We start from the raw sequence: 17,541 nt of genomic DNA on the forward strand, positions 1-17,541 counted from the left end.
AAAGTCTTGGCCTTGTTACAGTGAATAGAATGGAAAAAAAATTAAAGGCAAGAAATATCAAAAATGCAAAGAAAGATTGTTTTCTCACTTTGATGAGAAGAGAATTTGACCCTTATGGACTTTTCACCATTTATTCACTTAATTTTTCCAGAGTTGTGACAGATCAGGTCAAAGTTTCTGCATTAAACTCTACTGAAGTCAGGGGAATGACACCAATAAATGTGATTCTGAAATCAGGCTGGGCTGTTTCACGTGTGCTTCTCTGCCTCATTCTCACATCCCACAACCATTGCACTGTCTGTTCAATTTCTATCACTGAAATGGGAAATTCTATGTAAAACAGTAAAAATTGAGATGGAAGAAAAAAACCTAGAAGGCCTGAATCTCTGACAACTCCTCACTTCAGTTCACATTCTGTACCATGACCCAGTGGGAGACGGCTGCCAATCTGGATTCTCCTCTTGGTTCTGGCAGCAAGCTACGACGTACCAATATGCAAGCTGCTCCCCCTCTGTCCTCAATTCCCCTGGTCTGAAAAACAGGATGCTTTAAAAAAAAGAGGAACTATAACAAGATCTAGTGATGACAGTGCTATATGAGATCTGGGTCATACACTAATAATAATATCTGTGCAAATAGAGTGTAAAATGCTAGTAAAACAGAGTGATTGAATGCTGTTTTGTACAGCTATAAGTAACCACATGGGATAAAAAGGTAGAGAAGAATYGCACCCAGGAGTTATGAAATGGGGGATGATGCCAGATCAAAGTTCCCATGCCTATGCAGTAACATTTGCATTTTAAGTCACTCTAATGCTTTGGCATCCTTTCCACTCTTTAAGAGGCAGTAACAACAATTTATCATAGTTCCTCTAAGACGTGTWAAACAAAAACAGCCAAGCACTGTGGGAAATCTACATTGCCAAAGCTTTCTGAAATAATCTGAGCAAAGACAAATCAGGAGTTCAAGAAATGTCCTTCATGCAAGTATTTCAGTTTCCTCCTGAAGCAGTAAGAACCTTAGAGATAAGGACCAAACTTCCTACCCTAATCTTTATTTCTTAAAAAAAAAAAAAAAAAAAAAAAAGGATTGGCCAAATAGGCTCAACATCTTAAGGCCCACTTTTCCCAGGGACTGGATAGAATTAGATCTGAGTAGGTTTATCTCAATCGAACTAGGATAGTTTTTATAAAAAAAAAAAAAAATCCATATTTTAACCAGCAAAGTTTAATCCCTTCTTTTCCTGTGAAAACTCAGATAAGTTTGATTTTGTGCCTCTTGCTGTCTCCATATTCCAGGTATTATGTCAGTGCACATTAGACTGTGTCAACACACCGTGACTTCGTCCCCACTAATGCAAAACCTCAGAAAACATGGAGCCAGCAGATAATTTCAGAGCTCTTTTTTTTCTCTTTTTAATGTAACTCGGTATTTATCCTTCCATATTTTTGACATTTCCATTGAGCGATAGTCCCAAAACGAAGAAAATCAGACTCTGCAATGCAAAGCCGTCTTAAAGCAGACCGCCGAGTGGCAATCGTTCTGGGCAGGTGAGCGTCACACACGGCTCAGGAAGCATCGCTGCCTTGCAAAATCCAAGAGCAGCAATGACAGGCTTCCGAGGGAGCCTCCGCAAGTCCCCTGTTGGTGCAAAGAAGGCTTAACTTCATCCAAAAGGGCACTTCCAGAGGGAACGGGGAGATGATGGCTGAAAGAAAAACGGGTGTGGGGCTTTCAGAAASTGCCCCTACAAAAGAGCTGCCTGTGAGCTAAGTTTGTAGGACTGAAATTAAGAAATGGTGGCTTTTAGAGCAATTTCTTCTTTTAAAACAGTCTATTTTTTTTGTATTTACTTATTAAAACAGTGCCACAGGTTTCTTAAAAATAAAGGAAATTCACATAGAGAAGGAGTTGTGTGGAACGGAACATGTTAAAATTGTTACGTTGTTAGCCTCATCCCTCTCCTTTCTGCATCTTGTTCATTTATTTCAGTACAAAGTGGCTGTAAATGCTCATGTTCTGATTTAAGGATGCTTGACATCAGTGCAGGCTGAAGGAAGTTCAGGCCCCAGTCATCTCAGATGTGTTACAGAAAAATAAAACTTTATAGTTTTTGAGTTAGATAACGTAATTAATTACGTTTATTGCACTAGGTAGCCAAACACTAACAAACTGAGGCAACAGCTTTTATGATAAAAGAGCAATTTTGGAAATCATATTATATAGCATTATTAAAGTCCCATCTTCTTCTATTAACTACTGCATGCTAAAGTAAATGTCAGCATAGGGGAGTTCACTGTTTCTAAATTGAACACTCTTCAAATACTCTTTCTGATAGTTATCTTCATGTTTTCCACATATGCTGCCACTGCCACAAAGTTAGGCACTAAAACAGATACAACACTAGTATCCTTTCTAGGCTGTGCTGGTACCCCCACCATTGCAACTACCAGTCAGTCTGTACCAGGAAGAAAAAAGATGCTTAATATAAATAGGATCGGAGAAGCACTGTAGTTGACATTTGGGAAGTTCTTACAAATGCTCAAACAACAAAGTTGTCACATAAGGTAGCTCTCAGACTGAAAGCCAGAGTCCATCCACATTAGTTCACTGGGTACGTACTAACTCTAGTAGACTGCAATGCCACCAATTATTCCACTTCTGCAGATTCACAGAGCACCCAATACAGATGTAGCAACGTCTGCAGGTTTTGCTCACCCTCTAAATCATTACCCCTATTTTCTTAGCTGTTTGGCACAGCTCCCAGGACATACACTACATTTATACTGACTAACGCATATTTTTATTGGTTCACCCCCATGGTTTTTAACTAATAAAGGTCCTGGCATAAGGAAAAGAGCATATAAAAGGATGATCACAGGAGAGCAATATCTCCTCAAGATACCTGATCAGCATGGGCCAACTGACGTACTAAGGAAAGTGTTACCAGCCTTTGGCCCTTTTTTGGTCTGTATTGCTTCTGTGGCTGTCCTAGGACCAAGAGAGATAAAAGGATCATACTGGAGCATATGGTAGTACCATTCTAAACAAAACCACAAAGAAGACCAAATGTGTATTACGCAGCTGGGCACCGTGAGCTACGGATTCTTATTTGCATATACCTTCTGCCTACACACGCCAAARCACTTGACACACTTGACCAGAACTCCCTGAAGTATTCCCCTGCCCCTGCCAGGAAAGCTAGTTTGTTAGCAGTGGGTGCCCTCAACAACAGGTGAAACTGCATGGGGGAAAGAAAGCAAAATGGAYACAAAAACATCCATCCTTCCTATAATATTCACCAAGTAGATGTAGAAAAGGTACCTAGATGCTAACCCTTGGTCTCCCCGTGAGAAAGGCTGAGGAAGGCTCTCTCAGCAATCTGGCAATGACATCTGCGGAGGCAGGAACAGGAAACACTGGGAAAAAAGGGAGTTCTTTTTGCAAAAACACTTTGCTCTTTTTAAACCATTCCCATGGCTGTACCCAGGCTCTGAGGGGAGTGCAGTATCAGGAAGGTAAAAGGGAATCACTTATGTGGCGAAAGCCAGGAAAAAAGGCAAACACACATGTACCAAAAGGGAGATCTACTTCAGCAACGAGAGCAGAGAGTTGGAGGGCATTTGTGCAAATACAGATTACATGTGCAATTCATTTTAAAGGCAGTGGCATTTTTATGACAAAGAAGAGTTTAATCAAAGTCTCAAGAGATCTGCGGTAAAGGAAGCCCTCGCCTTGCTGCCTTGGCTGCATGAAAGAAACACCTGTTACGCACAACAAAAAAAGACAAAACAAACAATAGGTATAGAAGAGAGGCCATGGTTCAAACAATGTGCGTCGGAGAAGCACAGTTTTCRCTAAATGAAGGGCCAGAATCCTATCAAATGAACAGCTGGGGAAAGCGTAATTCTTTCTATTCGAAGGGAAGTTGCACAGATTATATGATGGCAACAAATACCTATCTGAGCTCTGCTTCCTAGGCACCAGAAAGGACAGGAACCTCCTAAGATATCCCTGAGTGGAAGAATAAACTTGCTTGAGACTAGCTCCAGGAAAAAAGATAGCTTGCTTTCAAAGGAACACAATGGACAATTTTCCTCCCACGGGGTCTTTGCAAGAGTTCCTGCTAAGAGGATACAGAGCCTCACAACCAACCTGAACCAAACAACCCGCACAAAAGAGACAGAAAGCAAACTTCTGGTTTCCACAAATCCACCTCAWTACACACAAGGGAGATAAACTACACCTCCAATGGATGTCTTTCTTTTTGAGTAAGTGTGAATAGTATTACCATAGAATACAGAATTTTATACGARTAAACTGATTACAATCTGAATTTCATTATTCTGATTGTATCAAAAAGACAGAAATTTGTTACTGTACAAAAAGAAAAAATAAAAGGAAAATAGATTTAAATAACACCCTGAAGCTCCTGACACAGAAACTAAAATGCTCAGAAAATAACATTTCTTATCTGGCTTTCTTCTCAAGTAAGGAATACAAGAAATAYAGTATCACTCTAATTCCAGAACTAGAAAGTATCAGCTCTCCAAACCTTTGCTTCCTACCACAAAGGCAAGGAAATATCTTGGCTGATCCCCTATCTGGGCATTATCCTACCCAGGGAATCTTCTTCCTGCCAGAACCACGTTCTGTAGAAAAACAGGGGCATCCTTTATTGGGGTGTCTGTAGTTATTGAGCAAAGAATCACAGAAGGAGAAAAGAAAGAAGCTTAGATGTTTTATTTCCCTGCAGTTTTCTATTTTCAAATAATTTGAATGCATCTGTTTAGTTGATCTGTCTCTCTCAGTGCCTGCATTAGCCTGCTTGCATCACTGGGAAATACTGCAGTCATTGACATCTTGATCTAAACTAAGGATTTGATCCATCTGCCATGATTTCAGCTGAAGAGGAACTGTCAATAGAGCTAAAGAATTCATAAAACATTAAGAAATTCACATCTAACGTCAACAATAATTTGGTACTTRGGAACTATCTATGGCTCCCACAAGGAAAACAATTCTATTCCTTCCTTCTTTACTCTCTTTAAAGATACTAGAAGTTCATGTATAAAAAATTACTCCTGTTTGTAAATGGTATCTGAATAAGGATCTTCCAAACACATGCATGCACAGGTTCACATAAAGRTATATGCAACTATTAAGTTAGTTTACTTATGTATATAGGGTATGAATGTAATTAATCATCTGTTTAATATAYGTTACTTGTTCCTGGACTACAAATTCTCTACAAACCTAAAGAAATTAGAAATTATTCTTAATTTATACTTAAGTGATTCTTAAGGAATCTAAGAACTTAAAACTTATTACATGTAGGATATCAAAAAAAACCTACTCACTGATTCACAGCAACTCATTATTGCTTAACATGCAGACTGGATTCTGCATGCATTACGAAAGATAAGAAAATATATAACCACACAGAGCTAAAAGGGCTAGATGCCTAAACRGCCTTCCATCAGATACTCAGAGCAGAGACTTCTTAAAAGGTCTRTGGCTTTAGGTTCTATAACTTCAGCCTTTATTTTGTTGCTAAGACATAAAGAGCATGGTAAATTAGAAGGAAAGAATTGATTAGTGATAACTTGTGATTACACCTGATCTTGTCCCATCCCCACTGACGGAGAACAGGGGGAGCAAGTACAGAGTGTTGCAAAGAGAGGATCAAACTGCATTTTCAACACAACCAGCCCAAATTCAACAAGGCACTCAAACAATCTGTCTTCCTCTTTAAGGAAGACAATAAGAGAAAAACGCKTTCTTTGTTTTGATGGAGACCAAAAGAAAAAAAAAGGGGGGGGGGAGAGGAAAAACAAACAAGATGCATCATAGTTAAGGGCACCTATCCAGAGAATTGTCTTCTCTTGCTGGCGGCATTTAACATAGCCAGTCCTGTAACTCAAGCGAAATTTGGCTCTTCTCCCATGCCGACATTTCAGGGTTCAGGCTTGCTGACCATACATTATGAATGGTTGGGACATGAGTATTATTTTCTTTTATGGCCATCAAAATCATATAGAAACACAGTAAGATAATAGAATGAAAAGATAAGGATTCAAAGTTAGGAAAATGCCAGAATTCAGATTGCCCACATAATTTTAAATTTGCCTGTGGTAGGTACAGTCTACAATTATATGATCATGAAATTCTGCTTCCCCAGGATATCATTTCTTATTTAATATGTATGAAGAAGGTAAAACAGGGATAAATTAAAGGTATCTAKTTAATCTAATTCTGCCATTTCTAACTTTCAAATGTCTTACTCCATTATTTAACTGTTTCTTTGTGTACAATTCTCATAACTTACAAAAACACAGAAATCTTGATCATTTCTGTTAATTTTAAACTGTTATCAATTGTCTTGAAACTATCAATGTTTCAGCTTTAGAATAACTTGTTGAATGCTATCAATAGCAGTTGCCCTTAAAAGAATTCAAACCTGCTAAAAGCTATTTTCTAATAAATACATTTTAAAATGAGTTTAAAATTCACTTTGTTGAATTTTTATAAACTCCAAGTACTGCAAATTTAATTTGGCCTGTTTAATCCTTGCTAGTATCTTTCACATAAGTCTTCATTCTATTTTTATAACCTTATTATCTTTGAACTTTTTCATTTAACTTGTAAATACAAAAAATTCTGACATATGCTTCTTGGCCTCTCCAATGCAGATTTCAAAACAATTTGAACAAAAATCTATAATGGTTCCTTAAAATTACTTATCCATTATGCATTTTATTAATCTTTCTTATGTGAATGCTGTASTAAATACGTACTAAATACAATACATAAAATGAAGAAAGCCATCATGAGATCCATAACAATCCAGTTTATCTTTGCTCAGGAGAGATTTCCAACAGACAACTATCCCATTTCCTTCTCCTTCTCCAATTTCTAAGCCAGGCTTCACTCATATTGCCCCTTCCAATCACTACCATTCAAGTGATTAAACCATTTTATTTTCTGTTCTTAAAAATACCAAGCATAAGCAATTCCCCTACCACTTTAACACAGTTCAGTAGCAGATCACTGACAGAAAGTGGACAACAAAAATAAAGCAATTCCCTTTGGCCTCTTGCATGCTGTTACCACCAACGGTGAGCTCATCTTGCCTCCTAAACTATGCAGGGTAAGGCATCACCAGCTTTTGGATGACAGATGTCTGAGGAAAATCCAAGGTGATGAAGACAGCAGTGTTGATTCAGTAGGTGTAACCATACTTTCCCYTGTGAATCATTTTGAGCCATTATTCCAGCAGAGAGTTTGAAGTACCCTATTTTGAATGAGCTGTCAAACTGAAGTCGTGACCACTTAACATGGCAAGAAATGAATCAGAAAAGCAAGGAATTGTCAGCAGAAACTAAATGATYCCCAGATATCTCCATCTTGATAATACAGGCATGGGGCCTAGCAGCAACTCTGGCATGCTCAGTATAACCTGCTAGTTGTAGCCACTTCGGTTAAAAAAAAAATTAGATAGAAAAAGTCGGGCAGAATTAGATGCCCAGATGCAGTGCTCAGACTTATAACCACAGATAACGTTCCCAGAGTTGCTAGGACAAGAGATATAAACCTTGTAGCAGCCATGAGAAATTTTTAAAGTATTGCTGCTGGACACAGGTCAAGACTATGCATCTCCTGTTCAAATTCCAATGCAGGAATTTATATGCTACTTGCTTTTATCAACTTGTTCTGCTATTTTTACATGAAAACYCACTTCCCATCTCAGCTCTTGACTGTGTATAATGAGTTTTTGTATTTATATGCGATATTTACAGGGAGGGGGCTGTGACAGGTTAACCCCTATGATGCTTGCTAAGGCAAGTTAAAACATCATTATCTCCAGTGGACCAACATAACCTTATGCTGGCTGTTACTGCTGTCATTACAGAGTCAGTACAGAAAAAGTTACCCCCTCATATCTCAGCTCCTGTAGGTCAGAGTCTGGTAATGTTAGCATCACCAACAAAGATGTACCAAACGAAATTTCCATGTTCTGYTCATGCTATATATCACTGAAAAGCATAATAATTCCTAAATAACCCTAATAATCGATTTGTGATTTTAGTTAAAGCTAGGCAATCCCGATATATTCCATAATACTAAACAGGCAACAAATGAGATCAGAATTTGGCTCAGAGCTTCTGTATTTTCAGAATCTTTCAGGATAGTGCGTGCTATATAAACCAAATATTGCTTGGCCAAATAGGGCAAAAACCCACAATTTAGAGAAATCACTAGACTGATATGTGGCTGTGAATTTTCAAATTTAGGTTTGTTCTGGGGGGTATGACCCTACAATAAATGCTCTCAAATTATGTAGCTATCTGAGTCATTTTGCAACTGGTGACCCTTATAATGACGTTCTCGTTTTCAGAGCCAGTGTGATGCTACACAGTGATTTGTCTGTTAAATTGAATCTTTGCCTCTAGATAGATAGATAGATATAAAGTTTATTTTGAAATGTCTTCTAGTGCCTCTGAGTCTGACTGATGTGAGATGTTATTTTGAACATGCCAAAGCATCTGAACGGCTCCAGTCCTTTCTTTTCAGCGTGCATTCCTTGATAAGTGGCAAAGCTTCCCACTTATCAGTCACTCAAAGTGACTGTGGCTGTCAGTTGTGTACAAAGCGCAATCAGTTTGGAAGCAGAGACACCAGCATTTTTCTTCTCAGCTTGAAGCAAACACGTTTTGACTGCTAGTCATTCAATTTTAAAGCATCTTCAATTAGGGGCGGATGAAGATATAAAGAAAATACATCCTAAACACCTCTGCCAGCCAGCAGTAAAAAATTTATTGTTATCTCCTACTTTACCTTAGTGCAGAGGCAGCAGCAGCAGCCTTTTCTGGCTGCACAGCAAAAGTGCTCATGACTGCACACACTCCATACGGACTAGATCACAGCCATAAAGAATTCATGTTCACCCTCCCAGGCCACTTACACAAACTACTGTGGTACTTTCTTTTTTGATCCTGTACCTCCGCTGCGCCCTGTGTAAATGGCTGTTTGGTCACATGAATGTGAGCATAGGTGCCCACACAGATAAGTATACTCCCATGTGCATTATGAACAAAAACATTCACAAAATGACATACACACTCCCTATAGCCACTAAAGTTGTGATAAAAAACATTAAAGAGACCATGCAAATACTGTCAAGGAGGGCAGAAAGGAGGAGTTGAGGAAAAGGATGTGCAGCCGTATGAGGAAGTTTGCTTAGTAATGCAGAAATGGAAGGAAGTTGTAGTGAGGTGCCTCAGAGAGATGCAGAAATTGGAGAGGGGATCTAAAAAAGAAAAGAAAGATGGTGCATTGGAAAGAGAGGTCTCAGAGATAACACTTGCTGGCAACCTTGGTGGAGAGAGACCAAGACAAAAGGCCTTGGTGTATAATGCTGCCAGCTCTGATGTAGTGTGAACATTGGTATTTTTCTTATAATCCTAACTGCTGGTTTACTTCTGTCRTTTCAGGCTTCAGTGTTTTGTTTTGTTTCTAACAAAAGTAAGTTTCTAGCTCTCCCTCATGATTATGCAAGAGAATTGGAAAATGTGAATACTGAAACCTCCAGTACCAAAAAGGAAATTAAGAAAAAATGCTAAAATTACAAGAAAAAAAAGCCATGAAGTTTAGAACAAACTCATGATTTCTGAATGTTTGGATGGGCAACATTGGGGAAAGCTTTGTATCACTGAGTGCTCTTCCAATAATATAGCTAGGCATAGGCCCAAAGCTGAATTCTCTGATCAAAACATATCCTTGAAATCTTAATAAATTCAAGTTGCACAAATCCCAAACAGCTTCTCCTTGTCTCTATTTAGTATCACCACTGATACAATCATCCCAGTTAGCAATTCAGATTACATCAGATTGTAGGAAAGACCTGATACTGAGGYGGATACTTGCTCTAGAGGCAATCTTTGTAGGTAAATCATTGGTGCAGAATGTTGCTTTGCACATAAGTAAGTGTAGATAAATAAATCACCAATCTGCAATCTTTCACTTTTCTATAACTTAACTTGTATAATAATGTGAGGAAGCAAAGGCCCACAGGTTCTTTTAAAGTATATGCATCATATCCTTCAGCAAAACATGTACATTATTTGCTGTGCTTGAGAGGACAGAAAGCAATTAGTTCATTCTGACTTCTAGCCTAGTTTTTTTTTTCTTTTTCACTCTTCCCTTTCCCTGTCTCCTCCTCCAGTTTTGTCTTTTTTTTTTTTTTTTTTACATAATTAATTTCCCAAGGGTTTTTCCCTGCTCCAGAGACAGGCAAGTTATTCTGATAACTGATAGGACATCAGCTGCAGAGCTTTTGTGAGAAACAATTGTTCAGCCTCTGCTGGCAACCTCAGTTGTTTGAGAAGAGGTTGCAAAGTCATGGGAAAGGCTGCTGTCTTGGGCCCGTCTTACTGAATCCAGTATGCCCATGTTTATAAGTTTCAGGAAAACAGCTGCTGACACATGACAAATTTGGACAAAATGTCCCCAACCTACAAGCCTGTTCAGTTTGACTCTGCAGTCACAGCTTGTCATATCCACGCTGGTAAAAAAACAAAACAAAAAACAAACCAKCTCAGTGGACAGAGCCTATTCTAAAAACATTTTGCAGAGTGAGAAAGAAGACACTTTCTCACAGTTTCCTAATGAAGAAAGGTCTCAATAAACTCCCACTATATATGAATAAGAGCCTTTTCACTATGTTCAGTGGGAGCTGGATCAGGCCCTCACTTCAACAGCTTTATTGTCTACCAAGGAAACCTTTTGTCCTCACCTCTCTCTGATATGCAAAGAGGACTCCAATTACAGAAGAACTAATGCTGTTGTGCTATGCAAYAGCTTGCAAAGGGTTCACAGCACCACGAAACACTGCTCTGCCATCACTGACTTCTCAGGAAAGCAGAATTCCTAGGGAAATGCTAACACAGAATCAACAGACATTACTAAATCTGCAACTGAGCACTCGTGCATTGGTTGCTCATTTTTGTATCATCATCTTCAGCCCTTTGAAGTCTCCTACAGAAATCTGGGTTACAGGCACGTCAGAGGCTGGAAGCCAAGAATAAAATTTCCCAAGTCCTTACAGCTGCACTGAGGAGATACCAAAGAGCAAGGATTAAGGGGAAGGGTCTCTACCCTCCTTATGTAAGGCATAAAGTACTCAAGTATTTAGCTCACATAGTGTACTGTTTGAGTTTGCTTTCCAGCAGAATACAACATGAAAGGATGAGCTGTGTTGGAAGTATCATTTACAGTGCAAACTTTGGGGGCAGGGAATAAATCTTCACATTTCTCATGAACAATGAAACACTCGGTGCCTGCTTACAACAACAAGGAACAACTGATGCTTTTACAACTGAATCCAAATTGCCTACATTTCCTCTGAAAAAGGTTTGCATGCTAATCAAAATCTCTATTTAAAATTTAAAAAAAAAAAGGGGGGGGGATGCAAAAAGGCCTGAACATCATTCAGTCAGCTCTGGATAGCAGATGCTTCCTTACCTAAGCAGTTCAACAACAACAACAACAAATCTAAGTAACAACAAAAAAATTATCACCATAGGTAACTGTGTGGGTAAATCATGGTATCTAAATCCCCTTAGAAGCAAGTTCCTTTAGCAATGTTTTGGAAGGCTGGAATCAAAACAGAGCCACTTTGTGTCTGGAAAGTTTTGAAAATAACTCTGTCTCATTTCTAACTTACACATTAAGCTTAAGAAATGTTTTTTTCTGAACTTTTGTGTAACTCAGAAAGCAAATCCTTCTCTCTTCTCCGCCTCAAAAAGACAGACTTTGAAAAATACATCTTATTACAAAAAGGACTAACCATTTTGCAGAAAATTCCAAGTGTTCAAGATTTTATTACATTCCAGATTGGAACAACACCTTTAAACTTCTGAACTTAATGAGAATGGGAATATTCTGACTTGGGAACATTAGGGCAGCCAGGCCTCTCCACTTACCACTACAACTCATGGGGAAAGGGATACAGCCAGCTGACAGTGGGTGAGGAGGATGGAAATCTGGACCCAAGCTCGTAAAGGAAAGCCTTATTGGCAGCTGAAGTTGAGAGGACACTCATGGCAGCTGAGAGATTCAAAAATTCCAGGTCTGTAAGCCCAAGAGGCATGGAGTCTGGAAGGCGATGGCACACAACCTCTCTGCTAGACAAGCTGCGAAGGGCCTGGAAAGCTTGAGGCAATCAAGACCTCAGTAAGCATTAAACCTGAGAGCAAGGTCCCCTGCAGCCCTGGGATCTGGAGCAAGGTGGGTGATCTGGCAGGATGCCAAGCAGAAGACACAACCTGCCAGGCAGGCAGAGCCCACTATAAGGACACCTTCTAGTTTCACATCAGGTTAATTGTAGTCAGAATCAACCCATTCTTCAGAACATTTTGACTTTTATGAATTCATATTTTCTAGCAGAAAGGATGTTCCATTAGAACATCTTCTGATATGTCTCTGTTTCTGAAGGAAAAAGAAAACCTGTATTAAAACACATGAAGTCATCAAATGACTGATATATGTCAGGAATTGCTCTCAAGTTTTAGATCGCGTTCAGCTCTTGGACTAAGTACATCACCTAGAAATTACTAAATATTACTAATCAAGTATTGGTAGTATTAAGCTAAAAAGTCAAAAAAAAAAAAAAACTGTGGACCAAATGTTAGAGACACTGTAAAGTATTGCTGTTACTTCCTGCAGCTTCAAGTTCCTAGTTTTACATTATTAGCAGTCTTAAGTGCTCCAAAATCTTCAGCTGGGCTCTCCAAAAAGAAATTTGACTAAATATCAGAACAGTTTAAAAAATAACATTTGGCCTTCTTTTTGTTTGCCTTCTAATTTTGGAATGCGTAGTGTTCATGGTTTCAAACTTTGCCCAGAAACATGAGAGCTGGAAGTTTACATTTTGAATAAATGAAAGCTGGCATTTTCATGTCATCACATGACTTCAAGAGCTGGGGTTTGAAGAAAAAACACTAAACTTTCTCAGGTTCTCTACAGAATTGTAAGAGATTAACAACATTAGTTTAATCACATTTTAGGCTTCAAGTTTGACCTATTTTATCAACAGTGCCCTACTGAATATGAATTGCCTTATGAATTTTAACAACCATATTTCATTTTAAATATAGTTCAGTTAAAATATTTGTCACTGAGCTTCAAAGAAAACCATTCAAACGCCAACCTGGGCTAGCTGAGCAACTGGAAAGTTGCACCATCCTCAACACCTTGCATCCCAGGCATGATATCATGCACGCTCATTGCTTGTATTAGGCACCAGATCATTGACAAGAAAAAAAAGAAAATCCTCGCATTTCTTTACTCTCTGCCTATTTGATGGGACACCCTCGGAGTCCCAGCTTTCGACACGTTCTGAAGCAAGAACACCAGAAAGTGGATTGTGCCTGCACAAAAGAATATGGGGAGGTGACAAAGATAGTTCCTCTGAGGCCCTGTAGGAACTAAACTAGATTTAGTCCAAGTAACAGAGCAGTGTTTTGCAGTTGCATGCGCCTTCCACAGACTGATCTATAGATGCAGAACATTAAAGAGCTGATCTGAAAATAAAACAAATGGAAATCTTCAGGCCTGTTGATGCACAATCACAAGAGCAAACAGACAGGAAGAGGCACTTCAGTTCCACTGCTGTTGAAAGATCAAGACCAAGGTGTGCACAGTAGAAGACCCTGAATGCTTTACAGGCAGAAACTGGTGAAGTGAAAACCTTTTCATCGCAACAGCGTTCATACACATGCAGATTAAAACAGAATGGAAAACAATGTGTACGGGGATATGTATTTCAAGGTGGCATAAAATAAGATGGGGGGGAGGTTTCAATAGTTATTCAGAGAAACTCAACCCCATTTACAAATTAGGTCTAGAACATCCTGAAAAGCAAATAAAAATAACCATTTGTAACCATTTGTTACCATATGTAACCATTTGCCAAAACATAAAATTCTGTGCAGATCACATTATAGCTTCCTGAGGTCATTCAGATTCTTAAAATTAATCTAATCAGCATTTTTTCTCCAGTTCAGCATTCCCTCTTTACTGAAGTTTCTGTATGAAGACAAGCTCTTAGTCTTCTGCCTTAGCAAAACCTCACTCCTGTCAATTCAAAAGGGATGGACTTGACAAACATATAGTATCAATTAGAGACTCATGTCAGGTACAGTTTCTAAGCTCAAGTAGCTAGTAAGTCTTTCTTCAGCATCACAGAGGTGGCTAGTTTAATTGAGCTGTAGTTATACTTAGCATTCACAGTCCTCTGAGGAGGAGGGATATGCTGTAATCTCTCCCTGCTTGTGTATTGTGTGCGTCTTGGTGATTGTTTGCTGGGGTAAGGAGAGAGGGAAGTGTTTCCAAGTTAGCGCACTTAGAGAAAGGAGTCATAAATCAGGGGGTCAGTCAGATTTTTTTTTTTTAACCCTCATGTATTATGTTTTCAATACGATATTTCAATAGCTTTTTTTCCTGTGTAGTAATTTATCTGGAATTATGGCAACTCTTACAAGCCTAGAAAAATTTGGCTCACGTAAAACGAATCCTTTGTCATAAATAGGTTGTGCTCATAACTGCAGCCTAATCATTCAATTGCACATAAGTCAAATAGTTATCCAGACTTTGTAGGAATATTTCCCTGTCAATAAATCTCACACAATTTAAAAACTCCGGGCCATGTGACAGAASCCTGTTAGATTAATTAGGGCAGGGTCAGAAAATCTGAACTCACAGCTACTTTCATGCTACAGTTTTGTTCCACCTACCATAACCTGACTGTAAACTCACAGACCACTTTAAAAGTGTACGTTAGAGTAACTTTATTGTCTCCATTTATACACAAAGGCAGATTTCTTCAGTCTACTTCTCTCTGACAACAGTCAACTGTGTGTGCAACTGAGAAAAACAAATCTCTTTATATCCATTGTCAATATGTTTTTTATTTTAAAGGAGGTTTTTTTTCTATCAGTGACTTCACAGTCCTCCAATCTTGCACTGCAACTGGGATTCAAGAGACTACAAGACCATATAAACTGTGGAACTGACAAGAAGCAGGCAGTATAATTGAAGTTTCACTACAAATAGATCATCTCTATGGGAATGAGAGGACATTATTATCTCTATGCCTACTCAATTCTTGACCTTTATCATGTGATCATCAAAAAAAGAGGTACCCCAAATCTGATGATTTTGTGTGAACTAGACCCTAGAGGTGAAATTCTGACCTTGACGGGGTCAATATTTCATCCAAAATTCTTTGAGGCAGGCCTCCAAATCATTTCTTAAACTTGCAGCTTGTATCAGATGGTAGCTAGCTGATGTTCATTTACTACGGACTTAGGTCAAACCTGGACGAGGGATCAGGAGATGAAAGGCTCTATACCTCATTATCAATAATCAGTGTTCTTCAGTACACGAGAAAAAAGACATACTTCATTCTTATCTACAAGGCCTTCAAACTTAAAAGGGATGGGGTCAATTTATGTTACTTCCATTTATTTCTATTTGCTGCTTATAAAACAATTTCCTCTTTCACTCTTACAGCTAAAAGCTAAAAATGTAAATACTTTCCAACATATTGTAAAGGCTCTACTATTTGTTTGTAAGTTTTATTAGTCACACCAATAAAGACTTAAAAAAAAATTCCTTCCACATATGAATTTAAAGAAGCAGAAAAAAAATCAGAGGTCAAGGCCAAGCCTGGCCTTACCAATCCCAGAACTCTTTTCAACAAAGCATGTGTCTTTTACATGCTGCCTTATAACAGAGGATTGGAACTTCCCCAGAAGTTTGTCATAGTTACAGAAGTCCTTATACTGAAGGAATATCCTCTGAAATGATAGAGGCAGTTTCTACATTAGTGTGAGGCCATAGAAATCCCCTGATTCCAGTGGAATTATGTTTTAACAAATCAGCTAAGGATCTGGCCCGTAATTTTATGCAGCTAATTCTAAAACACTAAAGATAAGTTTAAGAAGGAAAATCCTGATGTTACTGAACAAACAGAACATAACATCCACTTCCCACAATGACTTGCAATGTTCTATAAATAATTGCATACTCAAACAGTCAGAGATTTTACTCTGACTGTAAATATCTGTAAAATGTCAAATCTATCATTTGTTATTCTGTGAAAATTTTCATGGCCAAACTAATTTGCATTATTCCCAAAACAGGAGTATGCATATATACACATGGAAGAAAAGTAATGAAATACAGCCAATGGCATAAAAAAAGACTTCTGAATACATTAACAAAAAAAAGAAGTTAAATGAAGTTTACCGCTTACATTGGGTTAACAACCTTTTTTCTACCAGGAGCAAACATGTAGGTACCTAAGACCTAGACAGTTGTTCTCCAAAATCTAACCAACTTTTCAAATAGCTTCTCATTCAGACAAGGCTTCACCAAAACTGTTGCAAGTCTCCAGAGTTTTAACACCTTGAGCACAGCAAARGAGAGACACTTAATTACAAATGACTGAAAAGAACTGCTTCAGCAAAATATCACAAACAGAACTGTAGGAGATCTGTTCCAATCCAACACTTTCTGGGTTTTTTAAGAGTCCAATCTACAGCTGGCAGACGCTTTCAGAGAATCTGATCCTACAAACCCTTGACTAACTCCTCTGACATCTGCTTCTTGATCCTTACATGAGCAGTGTTAATCATAAGAAGGCATTCAAAAACTGACCTTTCTTYGCTTAATGACAGGTAACATCCTCATGTGTTTTCATAAATAAGTCGTCAAGCTATCTACAGAGATTCTAAGAAACTATGACAATAATGGTTGAGGGAAAGAAAGGGTGGTGGGGGGAATGAAAAAGGAGAGACAAGAGATAATAGAGATATGGTGGAGATGCAGTCTCTGACCTGGATCTGTTGCTGAAGAAGGTTAATTTTGTGTTGTTGCTGCAGGAGCTGCTGCTGTTGTCTTGCAATCTGTGGAGAAATTGCACAGAAGGAATGTCAGATATGTATCATCATTTCTGGAATTAGTACGTAGGAATTTTCCACCCTGCTTGGTTCTTTAAACTGTTCTACTAAGCTAAAAACCTTCAAGTGTAGGTGATAGCAGGTTGCACTGAAGCAGGAGGCTCATATCCTAGCTGATCATGATGTGAAAGGGAATCTTACGGACAATGCTGTGCAGAATATTAAGAGAAGGACTGATGCAAAAATTTCTTCTCATTTGTCACCTAATGGAATGGCACTCCTGAAGCCACAAAAACATGAGCATTCATCTGCTCTTCCCTGCTGGAGGAAGAGCATTGGCAGAGCAGATGGCAAATAGAAAGAGAAGGCAGAAGAAGAAAAAAGTAGGATGGACAGCAATAATCTTTTCAGGTTTGGTACCACCTATTCAAAGATTTCAAGAGAGGAAATATGACACCCAGGAGAAAGGTATTAGTGTGTGTATTTCATTGGTAGAGAAACAGATACAAAGAATTTGGAACTGGGTTTGGGAAAATCGTTTTGCCACTCAGTACCTTCATGTGTGCATCAACTGAAA

At 38.5% G+C, this 17,541-nt stretch overlaps 1 protein-coding gene across 19 annotated transcripts in view; it reads right to left on the minus strand.

The window, feature by feature from the left end:
• SOX5 (SRY-box transcription factor 5) overlaps positions 1 to 17,541 on the minus strand; it is a 636,975-nt gene that overhangs the window by 130,965 nt on the left and 488,469 nt on the right. For all 19 annotated transcript variants that reach the window (XM_085324081.1, XM_085324084.1, XM_085324083.1 and 16 more), the window contains one exon: positions 16,902 to 16,970. In XM_085324081.1, the coding sequence (XP_085180207.1) occupies positions 16,902 to 16,970 (69 nt within the window). The remainder of the gene's footprint in view (positions 1 to 16,901; positions 16,971 to 17,541) is intronic.

Source organism: Rhea americana, unplaced genomic scaffold (genome assembly GCF_003343005.1).
Source record: "Rhea americana isolate MKP2758 unplaced genomic scaffold, rheAme1 scaffold_9, whole genome shotgun sequence".
NCBI lineage: Eukaryota > Metazoa > Chordata > Aves > Rheiformes > Rheidae > Rhea > Rhea americana.